Source organism: Petaurus breviceps, unplaced genomic scaffold, assembly GCF_028583685.1.
Source record: "Petaurus breviceps papuanus isolate PSGF00001 unplaced genomic scaffold, PetGlider_PUasm1.0 98, whole genome shotgun sequence".
NCBI classification, from domain to species: Eukaryota; Metazoa; Chordata; class Mammalia; order Diprotodontia; family Petauridae; genus Petaurus; species Petaurus breviceps.
Window position 1 is genome coordinate 34,927,044 of NW_027187460.1, and position 18,510 is coordinate 34,945,553.

Sequence of the window (18,510 nt, forward strand, 5' to 3'; positions counted from 1 at the left end):
ATGAATTAGAATGATAGAGAAGGAAAAAAGACTCATTAGTGGAATTTTAGAATAGTCCAAGAGGGTTGTAATGGGGACCATCACTAAAACGATTGCTGTGGGGATAGCAAAGGGAGTTCACCTAAGGAGACACTGTTGAATTGAGTCATTTTTCAGTCTTACCCAACTCTTCATGACCCCAATTGGGATTTTCTTGGCAAGGATATTGAAGGGGTTTCCCATTTCCTTCTCCAACTCATTTTATAGATGAGGAACTGAGACAAACAGGGTTAAGTGATTTGCCCAGGGTCACACAGCTAGTAAAAGCCTGAGGCCAGATTTAATCTCAGGAAAATGAGTCTTCTTGATTTTAGGTCAAGTACTCTATCTACTGTACCACCTAGCTTCCCTAGGCAATATTACAGAGGTGAAATTGTCAAAGTATGGAAATTGGGTATGAAAGATGAGAGAGAGGAAAGAGTCAAAGATTAAGGTTAAGAACCTGAGAGATTGGATGAATGGTGGAAACTCAGGTAGAGATAGTGAGATTAAAAAAAGAATGTTTAGGGGGAAAGATAATGATCTCAGTTTTAGACATGTCAAGCTTGAGGTGCAGGTAAGACATCCAGTTAAGATGTCCTGAAGGCAGTTAGGGGTGTAAGTCTGGAACTGAGAAAAGGTGTCAGGACTGGAAATACATATTTAGGAGTCATATATATATATGTGTGTGTGTGTGTGTGTGTGTGTGTGTGTGTATATATATATATATGGGTAGCTGAAGCTGAGGGGATGAACGAGCTTGGCAAATGAAAGAATGTAGAGAGAGTAAAGAGGTAAAGACAGACCTTGGGGAACATCTATAGCAAGGGGAAACTAAAGGCTGTAGAACCAGCTAAGGAGAGAAAGAAGTGGTTATACTGGTAAAAAGAGTATTAGAGAATCTTTTAAATCTAGGGTGGAGAGAGTACCAGGGGGAAGGAATGGTCAACAGTCCAAACATTTCACAAAAGTCAAAGAAAATGAAAACTAAAAGAAGGCCATTAGATTTGCCCACTTGGATCATTAGTGTTTTCAGGACTGTGGCAAGAATGAAGACATGATTGCAAAAGACTGAGGAAGCAGTGGTGAGGAAGTGAAGGCACTAAGGGGAGAAGGATTTTTTTGTCCACAGTAAGAAAAGAAGTCCACCTTCAAAAGCACAATCTCCTTGTTGGAGGGAGATGTTGTTTGGTCATGTCTGCCTCTTTGTGACCCCCTTCACCTTATACCTGACTTTTCTTGGCAAAGATACTTAAGTGATTGGCCATTTCCTTCTCCAGTTCATTTTACAGATGAGGAGACTGAGGCAAACAGGGATAAGTGACTTGCTCGACTAGTAAGTGTCTGAGGCTAATTCTGAACTAAGGAAGATGAGTCTTCCTGCTTCTGAACCCAGTGCTCTATCCACTTCATCTTCCCATTGGAGGGAGTACTCATACCAAAAGAATAATGCATCTTGTAATCTTACGATTAATAATGTGTCCATTTTAGAGTCACCTTAGTTCAGCCTTCCTATAATAAATAGCATTATACACCTTTTCATAAGCTACTACATTCCCCAGGCTACTGCTTTCTCTTTAATGGGGCTCTAAGAATCAATCAATCAGCAGGCATATATTATGTACCTTCTATATGCCAGGCACCATGCTCCCTGCTGAGGATAGAAACACAAAAGTAAGCCATTTCCTGCCTTCAAAGAGCTTTCATGCTACCTTAGGGATAGACTACATTTTAGGCAGTTGTGGTCAGGATATGAGCTTGGGACTAGGCTGTCATAAAGATTTTGTGTGAAGCCATAGTCCTCTAGTTTGCCATGCCCTTTCTAGATTATGATGCCCACAGCATGAGGTGATAGAAAGTGGAGATAGGGGCAGCTAGGTGGCGCAGCAAATAGAGCACCAGCCCTGGAGTCACGAGGACCTGAGTTCAAATTCAGCCCCAGACACTTAACACTTACTAATTATGTGACCTTAGACAAGTCACTTAACCCCAATTGCCCTGCCTTCCCCCCTCAAAAAAAAAAGAGAGAGGAGATAGATGGAAAGAAGCATTACATAGATGGAAAGAAGACTTATGGCAATATGCTAATATGTTGGGTAGCATCCAATGGTAAAAAGCTGGATGGGTTGAATAAAGCATAGGAATGAAATTATATTCTTATATGGGCAGATAACAAACCACTACTCAAGTGAATTGTTATAACCTGATTCCCAGAGGCTCACCATTTATAATGAACTAGTCCTTGAAAAAAACCACAGAGCCAAATCATTGATAATAGTAAGTAGTCAGTTGGGAAAACTAAAGCCTCCTGTCCAGCCCACAATAAAACCACACAATTAATTGTATGCAACATTGCTCCCCATCCACATGTCTCATGTCCCTATGTGCTGCTGCTGATGCTTTCTTCCCCATGCTGTTGAGGTTTTTTTACACCAACACCCCAGGGTCAGTCACTGCTACTGGCAGAGGAAGGGTGAAGACAGTGTAGAGTTGTACCCTGCACAGGGCAGGCTGGTCAGGTCATGCATGATCTGGTGGACCAGGGTCAAGCGATGGGATGTGTAATGCATTTGTATCTTTGGAAGTTTGTGTGTGAGAGGGACTGCTGGAGTGTGGATTATCTTCCAGGATCCTATTCAATGCTCATCTTCGTCTGCATAAATAAACCAGAGAGTGCTAGATGCTTTTATAAACTTCATAGCACGCAAAGGCAGTCAGCTTTGGGTTCATGGTTGAGGGAAGGGGAGCAGGGAGATAGATGAGAAGTGAAAAAGATGAAAAACATCAACAGTAGCAAAAAATTAACAAGAATACATATATGTCAGTGCACTTTCTCGGCCTCTCCAAATATTTGTTGAATCTGGCCTTGGGGTATTTGGATTGTCAATCATTCTCCCTGCACAACTGTATTCACAAAATAAACTATGTTACCACCCACCAACCCATGTTTCCAAAGATCTTATACATAATGTAGCCTATTTAGAAAAACCTCTTAACACTATTTGTTCAACTAAAAATGATGGATGATAATTCCCTAGTCTGGGTGGGGAAGGAAAGCGTTGGTTATAGCCAGATGGGTAAAGAAAGCTGGTTGAGGGTGGCAGATATGGTTACAAGCCCCAATTCTGCTACTCTAGCTGCGTCTTTCAATGAATTATTTAAAATCTTTGAGCCTCATAGTTTCCTCATCTGTGAAATGAAGGTAATGATATTTATACCTCTTGCTTCACAGAGTCCTAGGGAAGAAAGTGCTTTGTTAATTATAATGCCCTATTCAAATGCAATAGAATCTTAGATTGAGAGCTGGAAGAAAACTTGTAGGTCGTCAGCACAACCCTCCCCCCTCATTTTACAGAAGAAGATACTGAGGCTCATGGTCACACTGTCACTAACTATCTGAGACAGGATTTTGAGCTTAAGCCTTTCTGATTCCAGGTCCAGTTCTCTGTTCATTACATTGCACAGCTTCTTATTCACTTACAAGCTTCATTTCTTGCTTATTCTACCTACTTTATAGGCTTGTTGTATGTATGATGATGATAATCTCAACAGCTTCTATTTATGAGAGTGCTTTGATGTTTACATTTGACCCTCATAATAACACTGAGTTAGATTTTACCAATGAGGAAATCAAAGCTCCGAGAAATCATCAAACTGCTTTTCCTATATAGGACAAATCTGACCATATTGAGGAATATATACCTACTCAGTAAATTCCTGTGGGTTTACTGTAAACTGTGTGTCTTCAGGTAATGTTTCATTAATGCTAATATTTACTATAATTTTTAAATGTCCTCAAGGCACAATTCACTTCCTTATTTTTTTGGTTAAATACTTGACTGTAATCCATAGCAAGATACTGTTTGCTTTTCATTGATACTTTTTCAGAAATGGAAAAGTAAATTTCCCTTACAGAAACAAACAAAAGGAGCAGGTAGTGAATAGTGAGGAAATGAATAGAGCATGAGCCTTGGAGTCAGGAGGACCTAAATTCAAATCCGACCTCAGACACTTGATACATACTAGCTGTGTGACCTTGGGCAAGCCACTTAACACCAATTGCCTTGCCTTTCCCCCTAAACAACAACAACAACAACACAAAACTATACTCTGCAGATCAAATACAAACACTTCTGGTTGGCATTTAAGGGCGTTCACAATCTGAACCTAACCTATCTTTCCACTTTGATTATACATTTCTACCTTTCACCTAGGGCAGCTAAGGGGTGCAGAGGATGGTATACTGACCCTGGAATCAGGAAGGCCTGATTTCAAATCGGACCCCAGATATTTACTGGCCTCTCATTTTTATAGCTGAGGGAAACTTAAGACCCCAGGAATTAAGTGACTTGCTACAGATTGCATAGTGAATTAGTAAATAATTCTTGGTATAGACCTTGCATTTACTTATTTCTGAATATATTACATTCCCCCCCACCACCACTCCCAAAGTAAAGCAGAGTGTAAACTCCTTGGAAGAGACTATTTCATTTTAATCATTGTATTCCCAGCACACAGTACAGTATCTGGCACATAGAAGGCATTTAATAAATGTTTGTGGATGGATCTAACATCCATCCCATTTGAGAGCCCACTGTCCACCCATTCCTCTTTCAGCCTTGATTATCTTTTTCGAAGTAATGAACTCAAGGCATTAATCAACATAGGTAGATATGAGCACATTTGCTTAATTTTAAAATTGAGAATGCTTTTTTTCTACTATTCTTCAATATTAAAAACTAGAGGGTTTTTAAAAGCTTAATTTGTATGGGGAAAGGGACATTTTACATTTTTTTATTATTAAATACTAATCTGGACTAAGCTATTTGAGCTAAAACCTGGGCATCTGGTATTTGAAAAGTTTAAAGAATTCCCAACAATGAACCACAGTTATATCTCACTTGGTGTATCAGTCCCTTATCCTTGGGTTATTGTAGGTTATTGTTATTATAGGTGCTCACAGTTATTTGGGTAATAGAGCTCCATTTTCCCCTGTTGGCAAAGTTCTCAACAACAAAGAAACCCTGAATCTAGGTTAACTCCTAAGGCAGAAGCATCTGTCACAATGACACCACCTTCCTGCCTGCTGGGTGTTGAGGCTAGAAATACAATAGAAGATTCTTTGGGGGAAGAGGATGGATGATACATAAGAATTACTGTATAGGCATGCCTAAATGCTCCCACTGTGGATTCATTCCCCTAAACCAGATGAAAAGCCTTTGCCATAATCTACAGGACTCTTTAGGAATAATATTTGAAATATCTGTTTGAAATAATGACAATTATTATTATGATGATGATAGTACATTAAGTACTATCATATATATATATATATATCATACTATTTATATAGTACATTAAGAGTTACAAAGTGCCTTACATATTAATTCATTTGCCATATTTACTCAACTTGGCAGCTAGGTAGCCCAGTGGATAGAATACTGTGTCTGGAGTTAAGAAGACTACTTGAGCAATTTGGAACTATGCCCAAAGGGCTATAAAAATGCACACACCCTTTGACCCAGAAATACCACTTCTGGGACTATATCCCAAAGAGATCATAAAAATGGGAAAAGGACCCACAGACACAAAAATATTTATAGCAGTTCTCTTTGTGGTGGCCAAGAACTGGAAATTGATGGGGTGCCCATCAATTGGGGAATGGCTAAACTAGTTGTGTTATATGAATGTAATGGAATACTATTGTGCTAAGAGAAAGAATTATGGAGTTGGAATGCAGAATGAAGAAGACTATCTCCTTTTTTTGTTTTGTTTTATTTTTTTCTTTCTCATGGTTTTTCCCATTTGTTTTAATTCTTCTGTGCAACATGACTAATGTGAAAATGTATTTAATAGGAATGTATGTGTAGAGCCCAGATTAGATTGCAAGCCATCTTGGGGAGGAAGGAGAGAAAGAGGGGGGGAAATTTTAAAACTTATGGAAGTGAATGTTGAAAACTAAAAACAAATTAATTAATTTTAAAAAGAAGACTCCTCTTGCTGAGTTCAAATCTAGCCTCAGACACTATTGTGTGACCCTGGGCAAGTCCCTTCACCCTCTTTGCCTCAGTTTCCTCACCTGCAAAATGAGCTAGAGAAGGAAATGGCAAATCAGTCCAGTATCTCTGCCAAGAAAACCCCAAATGGCATCACAAAGAGTCAGACATGGATGAAAATGACTAAACAACAACTTGTTGAACAACTTTCAAATGCTAAGAAAAAAAAGGATTTTTTTCACTTATTTCTGGCAAAACTAAGATTTATGTCTGCTTGTTCAGTACTAGGATGGAAGGGATATAATTGGGGGGAAATTACAAGCCATAATGGTCAGCAAACTCTGGCTAGCAGTTCATATATTTGGAGCTGAAAGTGACCTCAGAAGTCAAGATCTGCTAAAGCATCATATCCTCCATGAAGCCTTTCCTGATTCCCACAGCTGCTAGTGTCTCCCACCCAAAAAACTACCTTATACTTATGTTTTATAAACTTATGAGTTGTAACACAATGCAAGCTCTTTAAGGGTTAGGACACTTTCATTTGTGAAGGTAGATCAGTGCCTAGCATATAGCAAATACTTAAAAATACTTGCTTTTTGATTTGGTTAAAAAGAGGAAACTCAAGAGACTTTAGATGGCTTGCTCAATTTCAACCAGTCAGTAAGTGGAAGGTTTTGAACCCAGTACTTCTGATTCCAAAGCCAACACTCTTTAAAGCAGACCACAATGCTGCATGACATAATAGATAAAATGCTACTTTACATCCAAGAGGACCTGGATTCAAATTCTGCATTGAGTCTTAATAGCTGCCTGACTCCAGGCAAGTCACTTAACCTCAACATATCTCACACTACTCCCATGAACTTATCTAAGTTATGAGCAGAATTCCCTATACTGACAAATATCAGAGATGCTTCACAACACATGAGTTAATTTAGAGCCCTCCTGTCCTTATTATGGTCCTTTGGCACTACACAGAGCAGATGATTGATATCTGTAATGGGAATCTTATCTCTTTGCCCTCAGAGCACAATTACAATTTTCTGCTCAGGTGGATAGATAACCCATAGCTGGTGCTCAGCAAATATTTGCTAAATGTGTATGTGTAGTATCTGTGTGTATATACACACATACACATACAAAGAGCTAAAAATATATAAATATATGCACATCACTATGTATAATGTAGCTATGTATACACATATGTGTGTAATATATACATACATATATACATGTAAAGGTACATAGTCACATATAGAGAGCTAAATATATAGAAATATATACATACAACTGTATGTACATATACCTATACACTCATACATACATACAATATATACAATCTATGTCTATGTATGTGTATATTTGCACATGTATATAAATCTATACATATAATACATACATAGAGAAAACAAAATATAATATAAATATATGCACATCACTATACATACATATAGCTAAGTATACACACATATAATATCCACACTATACATATGTGTATGTGTATATATGTGCATGTATGTGTAAATACACATACACACAGAGAGCTAAACAGATATGCATCGCTATATATACTTATAGCAATATATACATATACACACATACATATATGTGTATATACATACACATAAAGAGCTAACCATATGCATACACTACTATAATACATATAGCTGTATGTATGTATGTACATATGTATATACGCATACATACACACACCAGGATTTTTCAGGTTCTTGAAGTCATAGATTTATAATATTCTGAAAGCTTAGGAGACACAAAAATCCACCTCCCTTCCCCTGGCTATATTTACAAACTCATTCAACAAAGACGAACTTTCTTAACCTAAACCAGGTATTGCTAAGCTCTGCCCTGATCTTGTAGCCTTGGATCTGAGCCAGCATTCCCATGATTCTGTTGTAGCCAAAGTCCTTATGACCTCTAAAATTTTCTCTTAGGAAATAAGGCAGAAGCAAAATGAAAAGTTCTATAATTTTAAATTGTTGGAGGGGAACTTTGATAAGCTCCTTAAGCCATGTGGGGAATGAGGAAGAAGAAAGGGAGCACCTTTCAGTCACTGGTTCCAGAAGCTCACTCTGGGACACCTTAATGTCCAATTTCATTCTAGGAATCACCATTTATCCTTATGCTTTGGTGACTCACAAAAGTGGCTAAAGCTTCACACATTTTGTTACTTCCTTGCTATGCTTTGGTTTCAGCCAAATGAGATTCAGGACTGAGGAAAACAACCAGAAGGAAGCAGAATCAAGCAACACAACTCAACATGACACAGCAGAATGGCCAGTTTGCTTCCAACCACAGGCAAGTGTTAAGTGTGGGCCAGGTCTAGTGCCGGCACACTTGATCTACACTCTGCGAATGCCTGTGGTGCCAAGCAGGATTCCTATCAATGACTCCTCCATGCCATTCCAGAGAAGTGGATTATTTCTTTGGTGAAATTAGGAGTAAAGTGGGATCTCATTCTGAAAATAGGTTTTGTTTGACATAGCCCTTCCCCTCCCCTCCTGATAAGAAAGAGCCTTCTGAACAATAAAGACAATATGACTGGGGGCTTTTCATCTAGGTGGGTTCTAGTAGGTGCTGGAAACAGCTCAACTGGATCATGAGAGTCAGTTGTTAAATTTTTAACATCCATACCACAGAAATCAGCAAATGCTACAAATCAGGCCTTGATTTAATATTTTAGTGATTGTTTGCCTTAAGAAAGTGATGGAGAAAGTGTTAATAATGCAGATTAAACTTTAAAATATGTCCTGTATATATATATATATATATATATTTTTTTTCTGGAGAATCAGTTGTGAAACATTTACCAGCACACCCCCAGCCACTTTTCACTTTATTCCTAGGCCAGTTTCCCATCAATCAACTTTCCCATGTGTATATCCTCTATTGTGGGACAATTAAGGGCATAATGCAAATTCCATATGAAAGCAACCTTGCAATTTTTAAAGTGTTCTCCTCTAAATTTTAAAGTAAAAAATGTTTAAAACTTTTGCTATACTGCCAATAATCCCAGAGGATAGAAAGCATGTCTTCCTTTTTTTCTTTATATGAAATCCCTTGAGTTCTATTCATGAGAGTTTCTTGGCAAAGATATGGAAGTCATTTGCTATTTCCTTTGCCAACTCATTTTACAAATGGGGAAACTGAGACAGAGTTAAGGGACTTGCCCAAGGTTATACAGGTAGTAAGTATATGAGACCAGATTTGAACTTGGATCTCTCTGACTGCAGGTCTGGTGTTCTATCCACTTTGCCACCTAACTGCCCTTATTTTACAGCTGAGGAAACTGAGGCTCAAAGAAAACCCCCAAAAGGTCACAAACCATCAGATATGACTGAAAAACGACTGAACAAAAAAATGAGGGCAATGATATAACCCACCTTTAAGGTGTGTTATCCCCAAAAGAGCAACTATTAAATTCCTATTTGAACTTCCTTTTTATCACATTTCAAATGCAAAAAAAAAAAAAATACAAAACAGGTCAAAGGGATAACAAAAATTTAGCTCTTATCCTCAAAGTTTCAGAAAATTAGGTTGTCTGAGTTAGGCTTCTTACCCCACTTCAAACATAATAGGACAATTTTTACAAAGAAAAGAAAGCAAACAATCTTATTTACTGAAATCAGAGAAAGACCCATGTCACTCTTTTCTTTCAAACTAAGATCTTTTTTTAATGAAAACACTGCATTCCAGGGCAAAATGGTACCAACAAAGGAAAGCCCATTTTGGACACTAAAGGCCACCCATTCATGGGAACAAATGGGCTAGGATTGTAGCATGCACAAAGGCAAATACTTCTTTTATTCATAAATTTGTTTTGTTTTGGATTACTGAATATGTACAGCAGTTGGCAAATAAGCCTGCAACTATTTAACTACACAGAGATTTCAGCTGAGGATCTTAGATCTTTCCATTTAAACTGAACTTTTTTAAAAATGAGAAATATGTTTGATGATATCTGAGTCACTTACTCGACGGCATCTTGTGCAAAAATAATTCAGAGCATAGGTATGAGCTGAGGTCATCAATAGTTCAATTTATTCCTCAAAGTTGACATATCCCTAAGGTAGAGTCCTAGGTGGGAATATGGAGATTTCAAAATTAGGGATGTGTTAAGCACTGGTGAAACCCCCTAGGAAGGATAAACATGGTGGGCCCCTTCCAGCTCCCTCTCCAAGGGTGCCCATGACACAGGTGCCCCTGGGCAGCTACAGCATCTACAAAATGGTTAGGACTGATCAGGGCATTTATCCAAGGCAGGGCACTATATACTAGTGTTTTCTCACTTTTACCTTCCTTTTCTCCCATAATAGTAAGAAAAAAGTAAGGGAGTGGAAGACCAGGGGAAAAAAAGATTTTGAAAGTCAAACAGAAGGATTGAAGGACTTCAGAATCATGTCTAACTATTCCTTCTTACTCATCCATTATATCAAGAGTTCTTTCATCATTTTTGTGTCATGGACAACTCTGGTAGTCTGGCAAAGTCCATGGACCCATTCTAAGAAAAACATTTTTAATGCACAAAATAAACACATAAGATTACGAAAAAAAACCAATTATATTGAAATGAAGTTATCAATTTTTTTTTACCTTCATAGACCTAGGTTAAGAATTTTTGTGATCTCAGTTGCAAAGCCTGTCAATCTTAAGTTGAGAACATTCTTCCCATTCTCTCCAGTCATGCCACAACTCATATAGCTCAGGTCCTAATCACCCTCTTATCTAGGTTACTGCAAGAACCTCCTGTAATAATAATTGGTCTCCTTGTCTCCAATCTATGGACACATTCTAAGATCTGTCCCCTCACCAATACATCCTCCACACAGCTCCCACATTGACATTCCACATGCACAGAGTGGACCATCTTATCTCCTTGCTGGAGAAGTTTCAGTGTCTCCCTATTGGCTCTAGGTAAAATACAAACTCGGGTCAGTGGATAGAGTGCTGAACCTGGAGTCAGGAAAATTCATCTTTGTGAGTTCAAATCTGGACTCAGACACTGACTAGCTGTGTGACCCTTAGCAAGTCACTTAACCCTGCTTCAATTTTCACATCTGTAAAATGAACTGGAGAAGAAAATGGCAAACCATTACAGTATCTTTGCCAAGAAAACCCCAAATGGGGTCACAATGAGTCAGACACCACTGACATGACCAAACAACCACAAAATATAAGCTCATCTATTTGGCATCTAAAGCCCTCCACAATCTGATTTATACCTATCTTTCCATTCTATATTCATATCATGCTTTCTCACACCCCTTCCACAGAACTCCATCTCCCACCACTATGCCTTTGCACAAAAGACTGTGCATAGACTCCTGTCATGAGTGCCCTTCCTTCTCACCCCAACCTGTTTCAAGTCCTCAAACTCCTTGCTCTTTTCAAGGCTCAGTTCAGGTGTTGTATCCTACAAGAGCCCTTCTCTGATTTTCCCATCATTTCCCCTCCACCCAAATTACTTGGTATTTCTGCTGCATGTATCATGTTCTATTTACTTTTCTTCATCCATGTTACATCTCCTCAACAGACTGTTAGCTCTTTGGCCTGTCTCATTACTGTTTTGTATCCCCAGGGCCTGACACATAGAGAGCACTTCATAAGTATTTGTTGAATTGAACAGTTACTCAATACAGAGCAAGAGTTCTTAACCTGGGATCTGGGAATAATTTTTAGGAAGTCCATTAGATTGGATGGGAAAAAAATTACATCTTTATTCTCACTAACCTGTAACTGAAATTTCCTTTAATTATGATTGTAGGCAACAAACAACAGAAGTTTTAGCAGTTTCTGTGACTTTGTCATCAATAGAAATCACAGATATTTTCATAGCACATTAGAGTTCTTATAGATATCTTGAGATAACATTTATACTCATGAATACCTTGAAATTTCTTAGATCTACCACTAGATCATAGATGATTGTGGTCTTCCTTTCTATAAATTATATTTCAATAGAATGGGCTTTCTTTATTATTCAATATATTTTATTGCAAGTATTTAAAACCATTATTCTGGGAAAGGTCCATAGACTTCACCTGTCTCCCAAAAAGGAGTCCATGACACAAGTTAAGATTCCCTTATCTGGAACTTCCAAATCCTGATCTCTGAGCACTCCCATTAGATTTCAGTGGCACTAATTTTTTATCATGGATTTAACTTAATTTAATTAATCATAAATTGGACAGAGTGCTGGAACTGGAGTCAGAAAGAACTAGTTTCAAACCCCACCTCTCACACTATGTGACCATGGCCAATCTCTCTGAGAGACACTGGGATTAATCATACCTTCCTTAACCCACCTCTCAGAGGTGATTCGAAGCACAAATGAGATAACGTACAGAAAATGCTTTGTAAACTTTAACATACTACACAAGACAGTTATTATTACATGACACATAACAAATAAGTAATATTTAAATTTTACATTCTAACATTAATAGCAAATAATATTTAATCCTCTACAGTAACTTCATAATGCAAAATCTATATGATAAGTAAAAAGAAGTCACCAAACCCAAATCAACTTTGAAATGGTAACACAAATAGTACTTCACATCAATAAAATGAGGATGGAAAAACAAAGCTAGAAAAGTTTAGGTATCAGTGCCCCCAATCAGCTCTGGCCTCCCCTTTCATCACCTTTGAAGGGTGGCTTAACTTGAGCTTATGTGGATAACATTGATTCTTCAGATGGGGTCCTTTGGAATCTTTCCATTGATTTGCCAAAAGGAATAAACATAGAAACGAAGGTCTCCTCCTCTAGCTCTTCAATCTTTGCTACCAGTATGACCCTTCCCTTATTTTGACACTCAAACTAACCATGACAGCGAGATAAGATGAAAAACTATCGCTTTCTTAGGAAGCGAGCCCCAAGATATAAATCATCTGTATTTACCCAAGCTTTTCCATATGTCTAACATTCTGGGAAAGATTTCTCTTAATGTTTTTCTTCCTTTGCCACAGAATTGAAATGTGTTTCCTTTTCTAGCCTCAAAAGATAATACTATGAATCTGTTTTCCATATGGTTCACATCATCCAAAACCATGTCTCTCTTTTAAATATCATTAATTCTTTCCTTATTAAATTAATGGCTGCCAAACACATTTTAAAACTATAAACCAATATAATAATCTCAACCAGGATTCAGCAGAAAGCAGAATGGGTCTGATCTGGGAGAAAGAATCAGGCAGACCCACTGGGAAAAAGTCAATCAGGGGAGATCCTAGTAGGACACCAGAATGAGTAAAAGAGATTCAGCCATCAACAATAAGTAAAAAGTCTCAACAGGCACAGAATCAGAAAATCTGACAAGCAACCAAAGAAGGTCCAGGAATATAGGTCAGTATCAGGTATCAGAGACCCAATCACAGGGCAGATTTTATTTAACAGCAAACCTCATCTGAACCTCATCATTATTCACAAAACCAATAAAATAATTAGTAGGAAGAAAACTGACTGAAATCGGTTATCTATTTCCTGGAATTGAAATAATATAGAATTATAAAACTAACTCTGACTTTTCATATTTGGTCTATGAGAAGGCATACTAATAAGAGTACACACTATAGAAAGCTATTTCAAATATACATTGAGAGCATTTGAAACATAAACATGTATCTAGAGAAAAAGGATAAATTTTCCTCTGCCTAATGATCAGATTTTTGTGGGAAATGAATGGAGATAATGATAAGAAGACAGATTTAGTGTTGACATAATATTTATCTGCAAATGTATAGAGGCCTTTTGTCTCAGAGAAAAGAGAAAAGACATGTTAGCTTTGCTCCAGGGGACAGAACTAAGAGTAATGGGTGGAAGTTACAAAAATGAAGATTTATACACAAAATAAAGAAAAACTTCCAAATAATGAGAGCTGTCCTAAAGTGGTACGAGCCACCTGTTGGGGATGGTGGGTTTTCCTATTTGTTTATATTTATTAAAAACTTCAAGAAGAGGATAGATAATTTCCTCTTAGGGGTATTACAGAAAAGACTCTCAATAAGATGTAAGTTGGACAAGATCTAAGATCCCTTCCAACTCTGAGATTCGGTGACTCCACGATCATTTTCAAAAAAAAATTTTTTTTTTGCTTTTTTGGAGTGGGGAAGATAGGGCAATTGGGGTTGTGACTTGCCCAAGGTCACATGGCTAGTTTTGTGTTAAGTGTCTGAGGTCAGATTTGAACTCAGGTCCTCCTGACTCCAGGGGCAGTGCTCTATTCACTGTACCACCTAGCCATCCCTCCATGATCATTTTTAACATAAAGGACCAGAACATGAGTTATTTCTTCTTTGCCTTTTACATGGCCTGTTTTCTAGTATCCCATGACTCTATGAAATCATATTTAAATTGATTCTATAAAATAATATTTAAACTGATTCTATGAAATCATACTTAATTTTATTCCATGAAATCATATTTAAATACTTGAGTAGATTGGTTTGTATTAGATAAAAAATCTAATGAATTAACAAAGAGAGGGCAATAGGTAAATGTAAACAGTCTGAAGAATATACCCAACAAGGACTCCAAAGAAAAACATTATTTATAATAAAAATATTGTTATAAAGGACATTTTCAAAAAATTCTATGATAGGAAGAGGAAAAGAATGGCTGTTCACACAGAAAAATTGACTGGGTGTTTGAGTGGGAATAGATAGCAATAGTGTTCCACTGGCAACCTTATGATGCTAAAAAAGGGCAAGGAAGGCTGCTACAATATTGAGTGGACCCCCTATGGCAAGTTTTTGGGAAGACATAGGCAAGAGTTACACAGGATGGCTAGGAATGAATGGGTTTTGCATTGAAATTTTAGAGTGAACTCCAAAATCTGTCAGTCAATAAACATTTAATACATGCCTTTTATGTGCCAGGGACTCTGGTAAGTTCTGGGAATATGAAGGGGAGGGGGGAATCAAAGGAAGTTCTATCTTCTTGAGGAACTCACAGTCTAATGGAAAAAGATCTACTTAATCATTTAAATATAATTTCATAGAGTTAAAGAAATTTTGAGGTGTTGAAAAACAGGTAAAAGTAATAGGTAAAGAAGAAACAATCACTTTTTTTTAGATAAAATGATGGTGCATTTGAAGAAACCTAGGAAGTCAACTAAAATTAATTAAAATAATAATATAAAATAAATTCATATAAATCATCATTTTTATATTTCCAATAATACCCAATGGGAAGAAATAGAGAAATTCCATTTAAAATAACTAGAGAATATATAAAATACTTGTAATTTTACCTACAGGAATATATATACAAAAAATATTTAAATGCTAGCCTCGTATTCAGTAAACCCAAAGACCCTCTTACTGAGTTAATGACAGTTTTTGACAAAAACTACTAGGAAAGGAGCGGCCAGGTAGCACAGCGAGTAAGAGCACCGGCCCCAGTGTCAGGATGGCCTGGGATCGAATCTGGGCTCTGATACTTAGCACCACACCCAGAAATAACTGGCCATGTAACCTTGAGCAAGTTACTTAACCCCAATTGCTCTAAAAAAAACTGCTAGGAAAACTAGACAACAGTGTGGCAAAAATTAGGTTTCAACAGATACCTCATATCATACACAAAGGTAAGCTCCAAATATGAAGGGAAGGGGTTGGATGACTACAAGTCATAGTTTGAGCCTGAGGCCCAGAAAGGTTAGAGGATTTCTTTAAGTAACACAGCTCATGGCAACACAAAACTTGATACTCTGGTTAAAAGTTCAGTGCTTATTTGGAAATAGCTTCCATCAGCATCAACCAGGTAAGTCTTTCCCATGAAAGCAATGAGAACAATTTAGTTATTTCCTTCTCTTTCAGATCCATGCTACCATTCTGTCCCCCAATTATCCTCAACCAAACATACATACATACATACATACATACACACACAGACTCCTTGTAATCTTAAAATATGAATTGATAATAACAAAAGAGATATCCAAATAAAAAAGGATTCCCAAAGGGAATGGCTGAGCTATCTGGATAGTTTGTTTTTTAATCCAGGAATGTGAGGTCCTTGAACTCAGTGACTGCTTCATTTTTTATCATTGTATCTCCAGCACCTAGCATACAGGAGGCAGACAGTAGGTGTTTAATAACTGTTACGACTAATTTTTTTTTTCTCTCTCTACAAATAAGTTTAGCTGCATATCAATCCTTAAATGTGCTTTCACAATCATGGAATCTAGACTTTCTTTTTTGCCCAAGCCTTTACAGTTGTAGAACAAAGGGAAGTTTTCTAATGTTGACATTAGAAATGAGAAGGGTACTTGTAATCGTTAAGATAGCCACTAGTGACTACTGCAAAACAAGAAAGAACTTTGATGAAACAAATAAACCAACTATGAGACAGATTCCCCCAAAAAATAGCACTGCCAAAAGACAACTGACCTTCTGCCGGTGGAGATGGCTTACTTCCATTTCCTTTGTCTACAACCTTGACTTTGGGTTTAGGTTCTTTTCTTTTTTCTAGATCTTTAACTGAAAGAAAAATGAATAAACATATTAATTGCTTTAGACCTGGGAATTTGATACCTGGGAATTATCAAAAGTAGCAAGTATAATAACTGTAATGACGATAAAAGCACTTTACATGTTAGCTCATTTAATCTTCACAACCCTAGAAAGTGTTATTATTATCTACATTTTACAAAAGTTTCCAAAAAGTTGACATTTTACATTGGTAGAAGGGAGTTTCCTCACCCAAAGTTCCACCAATAAAATCAGGCCTGGAGAAAATAAAAAAATTGTAAAATATCTGAAATAAAATAGTCATTATAGATCAACTAGTCCAACCCTTTCATTTTACAAATGAGGAAATTGGCACCCTGAGAGATGAGAGGACTTGTCCCAAGTTACAGTAGAACCTTCTTCTGACCTACATCTGGGGTTCTTTCCATTCTATCAGGAGCCAAATTGTCTTCTTTTTTACTCTTACTTTCTCTATCGACAAACTATTGTTATTGTTGTTTTTGCTCCTGTCTTAAATACAAAACACTCATGCAGGTCCACTGGCTTCTTCACAGTCTTTATTCTCCTTATCACACATTTGACTGTGTTATTTTGTTAACTTTCAAAATCACTATAACTCAACATCAGGCATCTCAAAGACCTTACCAGAACAAGATTCCCTTTTGCATCATATTCTCCATGTAGATTTGAAGACCCCAGTGATGGTGAACTCACTACCTTATTAGGAGATAGCTTTATTTGGGGATGGCCCTAATTATTAGGATGCTTTTGCTGACATCAAGCTGATATCTCCTTGCAGCTTTTACCCACTGCTCCTATTTCTGACATCTAGGATCAAATAGAACAAATCCGATTCCTCTTCCATGTGTTAATCCTTCCAATATTTGACAATAGCAAACACGTGCCTCTTACTTTTGATCTTCATATGGCATAAATCAGAGGCCCTTTGCCAAACTGGTTAACCTATCCTTGGAACTCTCTAAGTTTATTATTGTCTTCCCTAAAAGGTGATGCTCAGAACTGAAGATAGTATTCAAGATGTGGTCTGAAAAGGTCAGAGTTCAGCGAGACCATCACCTTTCAATCCAAGATACTGTCTCTCTTAATGCACCTCAAAATCCATTAGCTTTCCTGGATGCTTTACCACACTACTCACTCTCTGAGATTCTAGTTCATTTAAACTCCTAAATCTTTTTCAGATATACTTCTACCTACCTAGTAAACAAGAGAGAGTTAAGTGACTTAGACAGTAATACAATTAGCTCAACTTAAAATTGGTTCAATGGCCAGAGCCAAAGAGTTGTCATTAAATGATTCAGTGTAACCCAGGAATCTGTGCTTGACTCTGCCATTTAACATTTTTATCAATGGTTTAGCTACCTGATAGGCTTATAAGATTTCCAAGTGATAAAAAGCTGAGAAGGATATCAAATATACTGGATGAGAGAATCAGGATCCACAAAGCTTATCAGACAAGCTTACCAGATTTCCCAATGACAAATACCTGAAAAGGATAACAAATGTATTGGATGAAAGAATCAGGATCCACAAAGATCCTGACAGGCTAGAACAGAGGTGTCAATCATGAGGCCAGTGGGAGGCATGAAGACCACAACACTCCCAAGTGTGGCCCAAACCACATCAAAATGTAATTAGGGCGGGGGGGGGGGGGGCGGAGCCAAGATGGCAGAGTAGAAGCACGACCTTCCTGTGGCTCTGGCTTCCACCCTCCCCAATTCATGTAAAAAGGGGACTCTAAACAAACTTTGGAGCTGCAGAACTCACAAAATGACACAGAGAAGCTAACCTCCCGCTGAGGACAGCCCCGCAGGCCAGCAGGAATGCAGCGCAGTGCTCTGGGAGCTGAGTCCAGCCTCGAGCCGAGGCTTTAGCCCCAGGGCTGGCCTGACCAGCCACAGCCAGAGGGACTCCAGATCAGCAGCAGCTGTGGCCATTTCCAAATTTATCAACACATAGACACAAAGGACAAAGTGAGAGGTCAGTACAG

At 37.7% G+C, this 18,510-nt stretch overlaps 1 protein-coding gene across 3 annotated transcripts in view; it reads right to left on the minus strand.

Moving 5' to 3' along the window:
* COL14A1 (collagen type XIV alpha 1 chain) overlaps nt 1–18,510 on the minus strand; it is a 253,970-nt gene that overhangs the window by 194,961 nt on the left and 40,499 nt on the right. For all 3 annotated transcript variants that reach the window (XM_069081354.1, XM_069081352.1, XM_069081353.1), the window contains exon 5: nt 16,422–16,511. In XM_069081354.1, the coding sequence (XP_068937455.1) occupies nt 16,422–16,511 (90 nt within the window). The remainder of the gene's footprint in view (nt 1–16,421; nt 16,512–18,510) is intronic.